Consider the following 14983-nt stretch of genomic DNA (forward strand, 5'->3'; position numbering starts at 1 on the left):
CAACCACAACTCGTAGCATTTGGGAGGTTTGTTTAGCCGTTAGCATATGAAATTATGAATTATGGAGAATTCATGGCCGTGCCCTAACGAAATCACATTACTGTGCGCCGGAAATCTAAGAATTCGAGTTGTGTGCTATCCATGGTGTATTTTGCGTCATAGGTGGTTATAAACCTCCGACGCGCGACTGTGGAATGAATGAAATTTTTTAGGTTTTTGCAAGTTTAAGTTTTTTTTTTGTTTTAACCACTGATTTTTTGCCTGATAACATGCGAATTTTTGCGATTTTCAGCTGTTTAACTCGCGGCGAGTTAGGGCAAAACTCGTCCGCGAGTGACTCGCGACCAAAAATGGCATGCGAGTGACTCGCGGCCAAAAATGGCATGCGAGTACTCGCGAGTTTTTTAGAAAATCATAGAGTTTTTCATCCTTGATAATGCATGCTCTAAATAAATTCAGGGAATACTTTGTCTGCAATAAGTTTGTGGTCAAGACTGATCATAACAGTCTGAAATACTTTCTCAGCCAAAGGGACTTAAATGACAGGTAGCAAAAGTGGGTGAGCAAGATTCAAGCTTATGATTTTGACATAGAGTTTGTGAAAGGGAACAGCAATGTAGTGGCTGATGCTTTGTCCAAGCGATCTCATTTGCACTCTATCACTGATATAACTGCTGTTTGGAGGTCTTTGATCACAGCTGAATATGTTAAAAATCCATTCACCAATGATATTTTAGAAGGCAAGGTGTAGGATGACAGATTTAAGACAGCAAATGAATTGATCCTTTATAAGGGACGGGTGTTCCTTACATCCTAATCTAAGATGAAGGACAAGATTTTAAAAGCTTGTCATGACACTCCATTAGCTGGTCATCCGGGCTTCTACAAAACTTACAAACAAGTAAGGGAACATTTTTCATGGAAAGGATTGAAGAGAGATGTCATGCAACACGTAAGGGGATGCAAGGAATGTCAGCTCAACAAACAAAGAAGTGTTTCCAGTAGGATTATTACAGCCGTTACCCATTCCCGATCAAAAATGGGAAAGTATATCTATGGATTTCATCACTAGGTTGCCCAAGGTCTAAGGTAAAGATTGCTTGTATGTATTAGTTGATAGACTTACAAAATTTGCACATTTCTTGGCCATATCATCCGATTATAAAGTCCCTCAAGTGGCTGAACTATTTCTTTAAGGAGATTTTCAAACTCCATGGTCTTCCCAAGACAATTGTGAGTGACAGGAACAGCAGGTTCTTAAGCTTGTTTTGACAAGAATTATTTTGTTTGACTGGGACAAAATTAACACCTAGCACCAGCTATCATCCCCAAACAGATGGCCAAATGGAAATAGTCAACAAGTGGATTGAAGGATATCTTAGGAGTTATGTAACAAAGCAGCAAACAACATGGATCAAGTGGCTGCATTTTGGGGAATATTGCTATAGCACAACCTACCACATGTCAATTGGCATGTCTCCCTTCAAAGCACTCTATGGGTATGACACTACTTCCTTTATGGACTTAATTCTTACAGATAGTAGAGTTTCTAGTACTAAGGATGTGGTGCAACAAAGCAAGGACATTTTGGAAGCCCTCAAGGAGAATTTGCAACAAGCTGAGAACTAGCACAAACTTTATGCTGTGAAGCACCGAATTGAGCGAACTTTTGAAGTAGGAGATTTGGTGTTCCTTTGTTTGCAGCCTTTCTGACAGTCATCAATTAAGGGCAGTGGAGCTGAGAAGTTGAAACCACGATTCTATGGGCCTATGAACTAGAACTACCACCTAATAGCAAAATTCATAAAACTTTCCATGTTTCATGTCTCAAGAAGGCTCTCGGACAGCAGGTCACTCCTTCAACAGAGCTACCTACTCTTGACTTCAAGGGAAAGCTCATCCTAGAATTTGAAACCATGCTCAATGTCAGGGAGAAAAGATTAAGAAATAAGGTGATAGTGGAATATTTTGTAAAGTGGAAGGGACTCTCGCCTGAAGATGCTACCTAGGAGGGAATTGGGATATTTGAACACCCTAGTCTACAATTGCTTGTGGTCAAACAATTTGGGGATGGGAGGACTGTCATAACACCGATTTTTAAGGCCTAGTTGGCCTTCCTTGCGGTGCTCCTTAGTACTCGTTAATGTTTTCTTGGTTTCATATTATTTTAATAATTGGGGATTTTTTTTAATATCCTTTAGTCGACTTTTATTTAAGTTTTTTGTCTTTTTTGTTTCATTAGCCTAAGGTCAGCTCCTCCATAACATGGCACACCTATTCTATTTAAGGTTGATCATGGCTGTTGTGGAGGCATGCTTGGAATTGGATATTTTCGCCTCTTTGCATGAACGGAGTCTGGGACAGAACTCTCAAATTTCCAGCAAGGTGGGATGCACATCTCATCTTTGCAAATCTAATTACCAAGATTGATCACAACATTGCTAACCACTTCCAAATGCCTTGACTATAGGTAGAGTTCGCTAAGGAGGATTGTATAAGGGAGAGACACGATATATTTGGCTTGCCGGTGTCTTTGACAAGGGAAAGCCAAATCAACTGTGGACACTAGCCATCATTGCTCAGAATGAGCTTACGCGGATAGCTAACCTAATCTTTAGACGTGGATCTCATCACGGGAGCAGCAAGTCATGGTCGCAATACCTACCGATGCATTAAGCCAATATTGAAGGAATCTGTCCCCAATAAGGAATCGGTCGGTACAACATACGGTGGCAAAATAACCCCTGAAAGGATTGTTGGCGACTTCCAATGCCAATATATTGTGAGCCTGTATTGGGTTGTATAGAAAGACTCTTCTGGTCTTTTTTAACCATATTTTTTGTAAGTTCTAAGTATGTACTCTTGAAACTCAATATTAATAGAGATTAATATTTTGGTGAAAAATTGTAAAGGTTTTGAACTGGGTTTGAGTTGTATTGAATTCAAGTGTGATCTATTTTCCAGTTGACATCTGAGATTGAACTTGAGATATTGTTATAGAGTAGAAAGAGGGATATTACACAAACATCTTTCATGTCTCCATTGTAGTAGTTGCATTCCATGAGATACCTCAAAGGCATTTTGTCAAAAAAGTTAGGTGCTCTGTCTATGATTCCACATTCTGGATGTATGTATACTAGCGCAACTTGATGAATGTCCACACCTTGTTTCAATACATCCAGTTTGATGAATGTCCACACTTTGATAGATGTTTGTACGTCATTCTAAAGTTCTCATTTAGTATAGGTTAGTGTGCCACTAGCCTATGTTGCATCTGCCTAAAAGTTTCAAAACATTTTCAACGAATCTTTTGTGTGCATACCTTGTGATCATTGCATGTCATGAGATCACATCTCTTTGAAGCATTCCATCAAACCATTCATGTACTTGCTAATGTGTATAGATTCAGCTTTTACAATTTGCATATATGCCTGTAATGGGTTGTGTTGCCAAAAGCATGTGTTTGAAAGTTTTTAAAGCTAATTCAACAAATCCTTTCTCTACATATTTTGAAATGATGTCTCTTTGAGGAATTCTGTCGAGTGGTGCATTTGTCTTGTCCACGCTTTCACATTTTGCAAGAGTGTCTACCAAGCATTTCAAACTATAATATTTGACAAAGATCTTCATACCCATTATGCTTTGATACATGTCTATAACCTGTTCAAAGGCTTCCATTTTGCGCAAGTAGGGAGGACGTTGGCAAAGATTGTTAGATTCGTCTTTATGCATGCCAATTGCATTTTATCAAAAGTTTTTGAATCCTTTTCAACAAAACGATTTTGTGCATATTGTGCAATCATGGATTCCATCAGATGACATTATTTCAACACATTCGGTCAAATGATGCAAGTGTATTGTCCATGATTCCACGTTCGGGATGTGTGTCCACCAGTGCATTTTCTTTTAAGTTTCTTAAGTCATTCAAGAATACTATTTTTATGAATATCTTGCAATCATTGCATTCTTGAGATGACATCTCTTTATGACATTGTCTAAACAGTTTGAGGTTCTTGCATATGGTCTCAACTAAAGGTTTTGAAGGCTTTTCCTGAACAAATTTATATGCTTTTGCATTATGCATATGTTTTTGACAAGGTGACAACGACTACCACACTTGACAAATATCCTTCATGCCAAACGGTTCACATGCCTTTGTACATTCCATGCACATTTTGTTTTAAGGTATTTTGTTAAACAAGTCACATGCCTGTCAATGATTCCACATTCTTCATTCATATCTATGCGGGCTGGCTGCAACTACAACATTTGATAAAATTGCTCTATCACCGATTCTTCGCTGGAATATAAGAAGATAAAGATATGGTAAGAAAGGTAAGCAATTCAAAAAAATATTTGAACAGCCTTATGGATGAGAATAGAGCAGATTTAAGTAGAAGATAAGAGCAGATTTATGGAGCACATTGGAGAGAATATTTGAGCATATTCAAGGAGAATGGAGCAGATTTATGAAGACTTTGTGGGCATATTTATGATGACATTATGGGCAGATGTATGAAGATCTAATGAGAAGACTTTTGAAGAATTTATAGCAGATTTTGAAGGTGGTTTAAGGGAGAATTATGGCAGACCTTTCAAGGTGATTTATATTAGATTTCAAAGAAGATTTTAGTAGATTTGTTGGAGCAGTTTTTGAAGAAGACAAGGAGCTTGCTGCGGTTGAGGTTGGTGCCTCCTATCAAAAGAGATTGATGTCTCTTGTTAAGTCAGTGTTCAGTTGTGGGGATTGGTGTTTCCAATGGGTTGGTGCCTACAAATCATTTAAGAGGGGATTGGTGTCTCTAGTAGGTTGGTGCTTGCAAAGTTTGTGAAGAGAAATATAAGCAATATTTTGTCGTGTTTTTTTCCCAAAAGCGTTTCCACGTAAATCATGTGTTCTTGTGTTTCATAATCGTTAGATCTTATGTGAATGGTATTGTGCAATTGATATTATTGTGGTTGTTAGTTTGAAAAATTAAAGAATTGTCTTATACTGATTCACCCCCCCTCTCACTATGCTCATGTGCTCATCAATTGGGGTCAAAGCCAATTACTTTCGAATATAGTTTAACTACTTGAAGGTTGATCTCAAGGAGCAAAGGAAATACCGAGTAGAGCATCAATCAACAAGTACCAACAAAACCAAATGCAAATGATGATAGAGAAGCAAGTAAAAGTGATGGGGTGACAAATGGATCACACATGGCAACAAAAATGAAAAATTATACCTTTGAAAGAGAAGATGACTTTGTGAGTGAAAGAAAAAAAGAGATGGATTTAGAAGAGGAAGAGTATGACGAAATGGATGTCGAAGTTGATTTGGAAGAACTCATTTGTGCCCTAGATGAGATCGAGAGGCTTAGGATGGACAATTCAAAGCAAAAATTACACATTCAAGAGGATAGTGAATCTAAGGTAAAATTGTCACAAAATCTTGAAGAGTCAAAGAAGATGACCATAGATATGAAAGTTCAAATTGTGAGGCAAAGAATATAGAGGAAGAAGTAAGAATCCAGTTGAAGGAAAAGGAAGAAGAGTGGGAGAGGTTTGGATCCAAAATTGTTTTTTTGAGGAAAGAGTTAGTAAAAAACAACGGCTAAGCTAAACAGGACCCTCAATTTTGAAAAGAGTACTGTGATTTTGGATATGTAGACAAAGCCACTTGATTTGTAGATCTAAGCTTATTGTACTTGGAAGGATAGAATGTGTTCTTCAAAACTATGACAAGTTGATCCCATGTGTCGATAGGGTTTTGAGCAATTTCATGTTTAGTGATCAAAACCTTAGTGACACCATAAAGCTTCAATTTTGCAAAGGGGACATCTTCATTGCTGGGTGATTTAGTTGTATTCAAACCGTGTCTGCATGTCAAGAATCCAAGTGTAGAGGACTTCACACTCTTAGGATCCATCAATAGATCTTGACCTCACATTTGGCTAGATTGATATGGTTTGGGGGGAGGATGCTTCTAGACAAAGATTCCATTGACCTTATTAGTCAATGTAGATGCCATGCCCACAGGGTCAACAACTCTCAACCAGATTAGCAGTCATGTTATTATGGATTAAAGCCAATGAAGTAATTTATGCCTCCTAACAATGAAATTAACAAGAAATACAGGCAAATATTCTACTAGACTCGGGATTGAAAAAAAGAATAAAATTGAGAGATGTGTTAGAGCTGGAACAAAATCAATTTTTAGGGATGTTTGAGACAACACCAGACACAGTTTGGTAAATTTTTAGGATAAAAATCCTTATGATCTGAAAAATATTAAAGTAACAATTTCTTTTCAACAAATTGCAAAAATAATTATACTAGAAGTTTAAGAAATGCTGGAGCAAAACAAATTTGACGAGATTTTATAGTTTTACTATACACAATTTGACCAATTTTGAAAGAAAAATACCTACCCATTCTTAAGTTACAAAATTAGTACTCTCATTAGTAAAATATTTTTGGAACATTTGAGAGAACTTGAGATGAACGTCTTTGAAATTTATAGGAAAAATCATAAAATAAGTAAATTAGCTATAATAATTAAATGTCATGTTTTGGGGCTCAAAACAACCAACAAAACTGCTAGCTTTTCCTTTTTACTCAACAGCCGCTACAGCAGTATTAAAATATGATAACTTTCTCCATACAGAACAAAATTCAAAACTGTAAAATTATCTAGAAAGCTTAGATTGAAGTGCTCATAATATGGAAGCTGTTTTACACCATATTTCCTGAGTAAAAAGCAGTTTATGAAACAACAGCACGTGTTTTGAAAGAAATTTAGGAGAAAGTTTTCAAAGAAGAATTAGCGTTTTGCAAGAAAACACCTCAAAATTGTATTTGATGAAGATTTCCTTTGAGTGTGAGTGAACAGAGCTTCAAAAATCAAATCAAATAGATTTAAAAACTAAATTGAAATCCACGGATCATAAAATGCTTTGACACCAATTGATATGGGAACCAAGCAAATAGCAGCAATCAGAGATCGAATTCAACATAAGAGAGACATTAATCTCTGCAAAATAATATTGCAAATTTGAATTCCAATGTGTCCTACGTAAAAGAAAAATAATTATATAAGCATGAATATGCCTGTTGTGACGTTTTCACACATCGCCCCATTGCAAATGGGGACCCATGTTTTTTTGCTCGTTTTGTTCGTTTTCGCTTTGCTTTTTCTAGGGTTTTGTTAGTTTGTTAGTTGTCTGGATTTAGGGTCAAGCCTTAGGGTTCTAATTACCGTCTTTTCGGACCAAAATCCAGTCGTTTTTGAGGGCTTTTGAGTTTCCTTTTCTAGAATGCAAATTTTGAATGAAATGAATTCGCCAAAATGGTCTAATTTTCAATTGGAATGTTGATGCAGAGCTTAAATTTGTCTAAGTGTTGAAGATGAAATGTGAATTTTTGTCCAATTGAATATTTTTGACCAAATTTTGACTTTTTTGAATTTTGATCCTAGGCATTTCAAATGATTTGTTTTCGCCTTGTGAAGTGATAAAATGTGTAAAATCATGATATTTTGGCCTGTAGGAGCAAAATTGCTCCTGTCCCTCAGTGAAGGACGGGAGCTCGTTTTCAAATATCTTACTATTCTTGCAGGGTCAAGATGAATTACGAATTGGAAGTGATGGAGAAAGGCGAGATCTTTCCATTGAATATAAATTGAAGATTTTCATGAACACAGAAATGCCTCCAGGGGAAAAATCGCTCCTGTCCCTCAGTGAAGGACCGGAGCTACAAATCCAATTTTGCTTTGTCCTTGCAAGATTTTAACGTCTTGACGATGTGAAAAGGTCCAGAGAGGTGCATTTTATCAAATGAATATAACTTGAAGCGTCGCCCAGGGGATCACATAGGATAGCAAGTCCGGCCTGAGTGAGGTCCTGATCCTGAAATTTGGCTAAGTCTGGAATGCCCTGATCCTGAATTTGACTAAGTCTGGAAACTGAAAAAACCTCCAAAAACTAGATTTTGCAATATAACTCCTGGAGGTCTGAAACCACTCTCAAACATCCTGAAAGTATATATGGAATATAACTTAAAGTATAAGAAAGAAGAAACATAGAAGGAAATGTCACTTATACTTGAATGTTATATTCCATTAAAATTGTCCTGATAGAGAGTTCGAAAAGTCAAATTTCGCTCGTGTCCTTCTCCAAGGGTCCAGAGCGAAAAGCGCTCCTGTCCCTCTCCAAGGGACCAAGGTGAATCGCTCGTGTCCCTCACCAAGGGACCAGAGCGAAAATGATTAGTTGAGCCATTCCTGACCTTGTTCGGACGAATCGAGACATCAAAGGCATGGTGAAGGACGAAATGAGCATGATAGAGCATCCAGACTTGATCAAAACAATAAAATGCTTAAGTTTGCTCCTGTCCCTCAGGAAGGGACCAGAGCGATTTTTGTTATAGATGATTTTCTCGCCAAGTTATGACCGATTCCAAGGCATGGATGAATGGAAGGACGCATTATGAACCCGTTGAATATAAATCTGGAAGCTAGCAAAGTGAAGTGAAGCATACAAAGCCAAGATCGCTCCTGTCCCTCTCCAAGGGACCAGGGCGATATGATGATTATATTGCCGTCCCTCCAAGATCAGGACACTCCAAGGCGAAGAACAAGGTACCAAGGACGTTTCGAAGCATCTCCATCAAGCACAAAGTTACAAGGATCGCCACATTGAGGGATTTGCTCTAAAATATCCTAATTCTCTCCTGTCCCTCAGGAAGGGACCAGAGCGAAATTTCCATAAAGACCAAGATTTTGAAAGTTTAACAAGTATCAAGCCACCAAGAGGAATCAAGGGACGTCATTTCACGCATTGAAGGTAATGGCAAGTTGAAGAACGCAAGGACAAGCTTAAAAACTTGAAGTTCGCTCCTGTCCCTCAGGAAGGGACCAGAGCGATATTGATTATATTGGCCAAGTCTCTCAAAATTTACGTCAAGCCAAGGTTTTGCAAGATGGTAAAAGGTCTAAGGCGTCTTTTGAAGGTGATATACCAAAGTGTTGAACGTTAAAATGCTACCAATTTGCACAAAGAGCCTATATCGCTCCTGTCCTTTGGACAAGGACCAAAGCGATTTTTACTAAAACACTCATGTTCCGTCAAAACCAAGACAAGGCAAAGATAGGCATGGTCAAGGACGTCCTTTGGAAGACAATGAATGAAGAACAAAGATCAAAAGTTTGCAAATTTGAGCCAGGACACTAGGATCGCTCCTGTCCCTCAGGAAGGGACCAGGGCGATATTACATCCAAAGGCACTCATTCACACATGCAAGTCAATCTAACTCAAAGGACCCAGCTAAAATGGCGATTTGGACGTAAGGATGAAGACCTTGGACGTAAAAATTGCAAGAATCATGACCAAATTGATGGATTGCTCCTGTCCCTCAGTCAGGGACCAGGGCGATGAGGTACGTATCTTCTCACTTTTTCATTTTGGCGCTTAAAACACATTTTTTAAATTTATTTAAATGCTAGAAAAAAAATCGATATTTAATTAAAAGCATTTAAATAGCGCATGGTATGTATTTATTAATTATTTTTTGCCTTTGTAAAAAATCTAAATTTATTAATTAAAAATAAAGGCATTTAATAATTAATTATTGATTTAATAAAAATCAAAAGGGAGCGCTTGGGTTTATTTTGTCAAGGTCGGCCTTTATTATTTATTTAAAAATCGTTTTAATTGCTATATTTTGCAAAAAGTCGGCCTAAGGTCAATATGAAGGTGAGCGCCTATAAAGGAAGGTGTTTATTTCATTTTCACATCATCATTTATCATCTCTCATATGCAACTTGGAGAAGGCAAAAGAGGAGCGAATTTCATACAAAGGAAGGGCGAAATTATCATTCAAGAAGAGGGGCGAATTCAATCAAAGGTGGTGCGAAACTACTATCCAAAGGAGAGGCGAACTTGAAGTTTCTATTTGAGCGAAGTTGCCTAGGACGTCAAAGACATATCAAAGATGGCGAAATTGCTAACTTGAAGAGGAGATCACGTCCAAGACTTGAAGGGTGGCGAAGTTGATAAGAGGAACGTTCTTTTGAAGATCACATCAAGACTATCGAATTTTGATTTTTGCCTAGGCAAATTCCTCATTTTGCATTCTAGAGTTAGCTCTCTAGTGAGGTATGGCGATATGGATTTATTGTTTTGATTTTGATTGTTAATCGTCATAGCTTAGATTTTGAAATTTTGAAATTTTGAATTCCTAGCTCAAGAGTCGTTTTTAGGAAATGATTAATAAAGGACTTATCATTAAGTTTCCTAAAAAATTGCTCTCTAATTTATGTTATGTATTGCAAAATCATGTTACTAATTTTGAAATGTTGTGTAGGCGTCAAATGGAGGTCTCTTCAAGGAAAATCAAGCCAGATCAAGGACGGTCTTCGCTAGGACGGTCTTCGCCAGGACGATCAAGCCAAGACATGGGCGACCTCTTTCAATCCAGCGTTCCAAGGCGAGGTACATCGTCATCCTGCACATCAAGGACAAAAGGAGTTAGAACAAGAGTTAATTAAAGATAGCCTCTCAACGACATCAAATTGAATATCTAGCAAGCTTCAAGTGTCAGATGAGGTGGCGTCCTAGTCATCATTTCTCCAATCAGTGAAGTCCATCTCAGCATGTCCAGATTCAATGTACTTAACTCATGGAAGGTGGCACAAACTCCGATGTACCTACCCCGGCTATCCATTGGTCGATTTTTCTAAAAGGGACATGTGTCCAAGCAATACAATTTTATCATTGGTCAAGCATTAAATGTTATGTAATGGTTGTAACAAACCCTAATTAGGGTTTTCATTGTAAAATCTTGGCCATTGATCTTGAATTGATCTAAGCCATCAAATTGTATTGTGGGCACTATATAAGCCCAGGCATTTCATTTTGTAAGGGTTAATTTTAGATGATTAGAGAGAGTTGTAAATAGTTGGAAGAGTTAGAATATAGTTGATAGAATAGCAATTAGAGTAGAATAGGAGGACAAGGCAAGAAATTGTTGCCATTGATTGTAAACAAACTCCATTTTCATTGAAGTAATGGTGAAATATGTCGTTTTCTTGCAATTTGCATGGTTTCTTGTTGAAGTCTTCAATCTTAGATGGTAGATAATTAGATGAATGGAGGAAATGTGATTGATTGATGGTGGAATTCGTACATCCATACTACTAGCAGTTTGTTGATTGCAGACTTGCCTTGCGTAGTCAACTGGAATCATTCAGCTTAAGCTCAATTTCAATTTGTCGCCTCTTCATTGATATGCATCAACTTGGATGGTATCTATGCCTGCGGTGATGATTTGAACATCATAAAGCTCCCTTAGAAGATCGCACTAGTCTTGTGTAGATGTTCCATTGATGTCAAAACAAGATCCAGTTAGAGTTTTGTCAAAAATCAAATCATTGCTCCTACATTCTTAGTATTAGGATTAGATCCTCTCTTCGCCCTTATCCTTTTTCCATTTTTTTTCAAATCTAAGTTAGTAAGAGCCTGTGTCCAGCAAAGCAGATCGGAAGTTCAATGTAAGTCCCCTTGTGATTCCAGCAAATCACATCATACCACTGGAGCTTGTCCACACGTAGAGACCCTACATCAAAGAACCTTGGAGTCTACCTAACTGATCCTTTATGCGAATCTTCAGCAGTTAGAGACTATTTTCTCAAGAGAGGATAAGATACCCTTAGGTATTTTATTCTGTGTTAGGCTGTGTACAAAACACACGTCAACAATGCCTTAAATGAAGGATTTGGAGATATTTTCCAAATCTTAAAATAAAGTAGGAAATAGAAACAAATTAGAAATTAGCTATTATATTGTAACTTCCTAACAACTTGGAAATAACTTTTGACTATTATCATTTAACCTTTTACATAGGTTAAAAACCAATGAAATAAAAATTTACCCTTTGAATCCTCATCATATGTCTTGCAACTTGAATCAGGTGAGATAAGGAAGTTTACTCAAATTGGCCATCTTCAAGTAAAACTTGTGCCTGCACACTCAATAAAATATCAGGCATGTCTGCTGCATACAGGATAGCTGAAGCACAACATAACATCCAACAAGCTATAATATAAATTAAATAATATCAATGAACTGAAATGATTGGAAACCATCTTAGACCACATGATTTAGAAACACAATGCAGAAATCAGTAATAATCATAAGCATGATGCTGAATTAGATAGTATAACCAAATCACATAAAACAAATATAGTGAAAACAATGAAATTGAAAAATTGCAATAGTCACAACATATGCATCCTATATTACATAGTCGGACACTAGATCCCATTGCAAAACATCATCAGTAATGTTCATCGATGGTAATCATAAACATCACATATAGTGATAAATCACATAAAATCACAGAATAAATATCCAAGGTACACAATCAGAACACCTTGATGGTAATACAAGGCCCAACCAGAAAGTTTGGTACAATGATCATAGCATACGTGTCCCATAGCACTGTCCAATCACATGACAAAAAATATGATATCAAAAATTGAATAACAAGTAGGCTCATGCGGTAGTGAGTATTATAGAGAGCTTATTAAACCAATCTTATTAAAGTGTGTTTTGTTTTGCTGGGAAGATTTGTATTGGTTGAAGATAATTGCTTTCCTTTTTGTCATAATTGCTACATAGGTCAATTTTAGATATGACACGTTGATCTTATAGAAGTTGTGCATACCTAAGGTGGTTCATTTTATGTTTTCTTTTGATGTATATGGTGTCAATACACTTTGAAGTGAGCTATAGAGGAAACTATGTACACAAATTTTACCTTCTTTGCCATTCGTTTTAATAGGGGAAAACATTTCATACAGATAATCAATTTGCCTTTGAGTGCTAAGCTATTAAAATCATTTAATCAAATCTAACTACATTTCATATATTACTTAGTGGCTTCTCATGATATTAAATTGTAATGGGTGCAGGTTTGAGCATCGCTTTGTTGAGATTTATGAACATATTCAGGTACTTTTTATACATCCTGTAACCATGGTTTCTGTGGCTAATGTTTAGAAGTAATCATTGAATGCTTTTTGTATCATTTTATGCATACAACTAATGTAGAGTTATACAATTCATTTTCCTTTAAAAACAGGTTTGTTGTTTGTATTGCTCATTCTGCAGGCAAGACTTAGAGAAACTCGTAGATACTATGGAACATATAATGCTTTAGCAGAGGCCAATGAATTGACATTAAAGGAGATCTCTCTACTTAACTCCATTAATTCTCAGGTTAGTTTCAACTGAAGAGTTTTCATGGACAAAACTCCTAATCTCTAATGCTTTTTCTGTCTCAGAAAACATTGCATTATGTTATTCATTTGCATTGTCATCAAAATGGTAGGTTTCTCTTCCATTTTTCTTAATACATAAATGAGGGATTTGATTGGATGCCAATGTTTGAAAAATCAAAAGTTTACATAGTGTTACCATGGGTTATGTATGGAAGTGCAGCCAATGAGAGCTGCAACTAGACATAGAAGACCAAAAATGATCATTGAGGAGCCATAAGCTTTAAGATTTTAAATGATTACAAATTGTGCCCATGGACCACATATTGGACATGTGGCTGAAGGAAGCTGCATCTAGACCAGAAGATTGATGCCTTTATCAAATGGTCCTATTAGTTATTTTACAACAAGAATAAAACAAAAGTAGAGACTATCACAAGATCATAGGTTCTGTCCCGACACAAGCATGGGATAACTCAACCCATTCCAAACCAGACCCACCCTTTAGAATAGGAACACCAACGACATCATCATCTTCACTTTTTAATTTTGGATCCTGTTGATGTGCGTTTTATCATTCACCGAGCATCAGAATATAATGTCCAAGGACACTCTACCCTCTCTTGAACAAAATCACTACATGTGCTAAGATTGCATGAAGATCACACGACGACTCCAAGGTTTATATATGCAAATGGGCGACTTTATGTTGGATAGCTTCCTTGGTGATGTTTGCTGAAATACAAGGGGGACTTACGCTCAACTGAATCATTCACAAGTTAGGACTAAGACGAATTTTAACAATAAATTGGATTTTAAATTTTGGATTTCAAAAAAGGATAAAAAGGAGAAAGGTTTAGAAGTTCTATACTACTTCTAAGAACTCGAGAGACGGTAAAGATTAGGTGAAACTAACAACGCTTTTCTTCACCACACTAAGGACAACTACACAAAGTAAGTGCAATCTTCAAGGGTTGTGCTAAATATTTTCATACTATGAATAATACCATCAGTTGAACAATATTTATCCAAAGTAGAAGTTAAAGCACCCACAATATAAGCTCAGGCTAACTTTATACAATGAACAAAAATCATTTGTTCAAAAAAAGTGTGAGCAATAGTTTCACCAATCTATACTATCAAATCTTTCATTCATCTAACAACTTTGTAAAGCAAATCTATTCTATGTTGAAGAAAGTATGCAACCATGCAACCACATGATAATAATAAGGTTTCAAAGCGAAATGCAAATGAACTTTTATTATCAAAGTAGCTCTTAGCAACAATTTCATAAATCTCTCCACAAAATAAAATGAGAGAATAGGAGTTTATATAGAGTTCGGGAAAACAAATGAAAGGTCGAGATCAATCTAAGATCAACGGCTGAGATCAAAACACCAAAACCTTAATTAGGGTTTCCCATAATAGCAATAAGAGCAAATGCATGGAAGACAAGTGGCGCGAGGAGCTATCTTCTAGGAAGGTGCATCCTTATCCTCTTGAGTGGCAATATGTTCAATGAATTTGGACACGATCGAGCTGTCCTCTTACATCGTGACATGTGGCAGCATATTCATCTTGAATTCCATTCCGTCCAAGTCATCTGCATACATGGCAAAAAGCATTCTCCCATTCCAACTCTTGTTTCTACAAGGTATCTCAGATGGACAATAAATTCGACGCCTTAGTCAAATTCTGTTCCAGGATTGGTCTGGTGATGGCAAA

General features: G+C 36.8%; 1 protein-coding gene across 2 annotated transcripts in view; it reads left to right on the forward strand.

Annotated features, from left to right (window-relative positions):
- LOC131079581 (uncharacterized) overlaps positions 1 to 14983 on the forward strand; it is a 191324-nt gene that overhangs the window by 89675 nt on the left and 86666 nt on the right. For both annotated transcript variants that reach the window (XM_058017570.2, XM_059211060.1), the window contains exons 13-14: positions 12953 to 12992; positions 13152 to 13259. In XM_058017570.2, coding sequence (XP_057873553.2) covers positions 12953 to 12992; positions 13152 to 13259 — 148 coding nt within the window. The remainder of the gene's footprint in view (positions 1 to 12952; positions 12993 to 13151; positions 13260 to 14983) is intronic.

Source organism: Cryptomeria japonica, chromosome 9 (genome assembly GCF_030272615.1).
Source record: "Cryptomeria japonica chromosome 9, Sugi_1.0, whole genome shotgun sequence".
NCBI classification, from domain to species: Eukaryota; Viridiplantae; Streptophyta; class Pinopsida; order Cupressales; family Cupressaceae; genus Cryptomeria; species Cryptomeria japonica.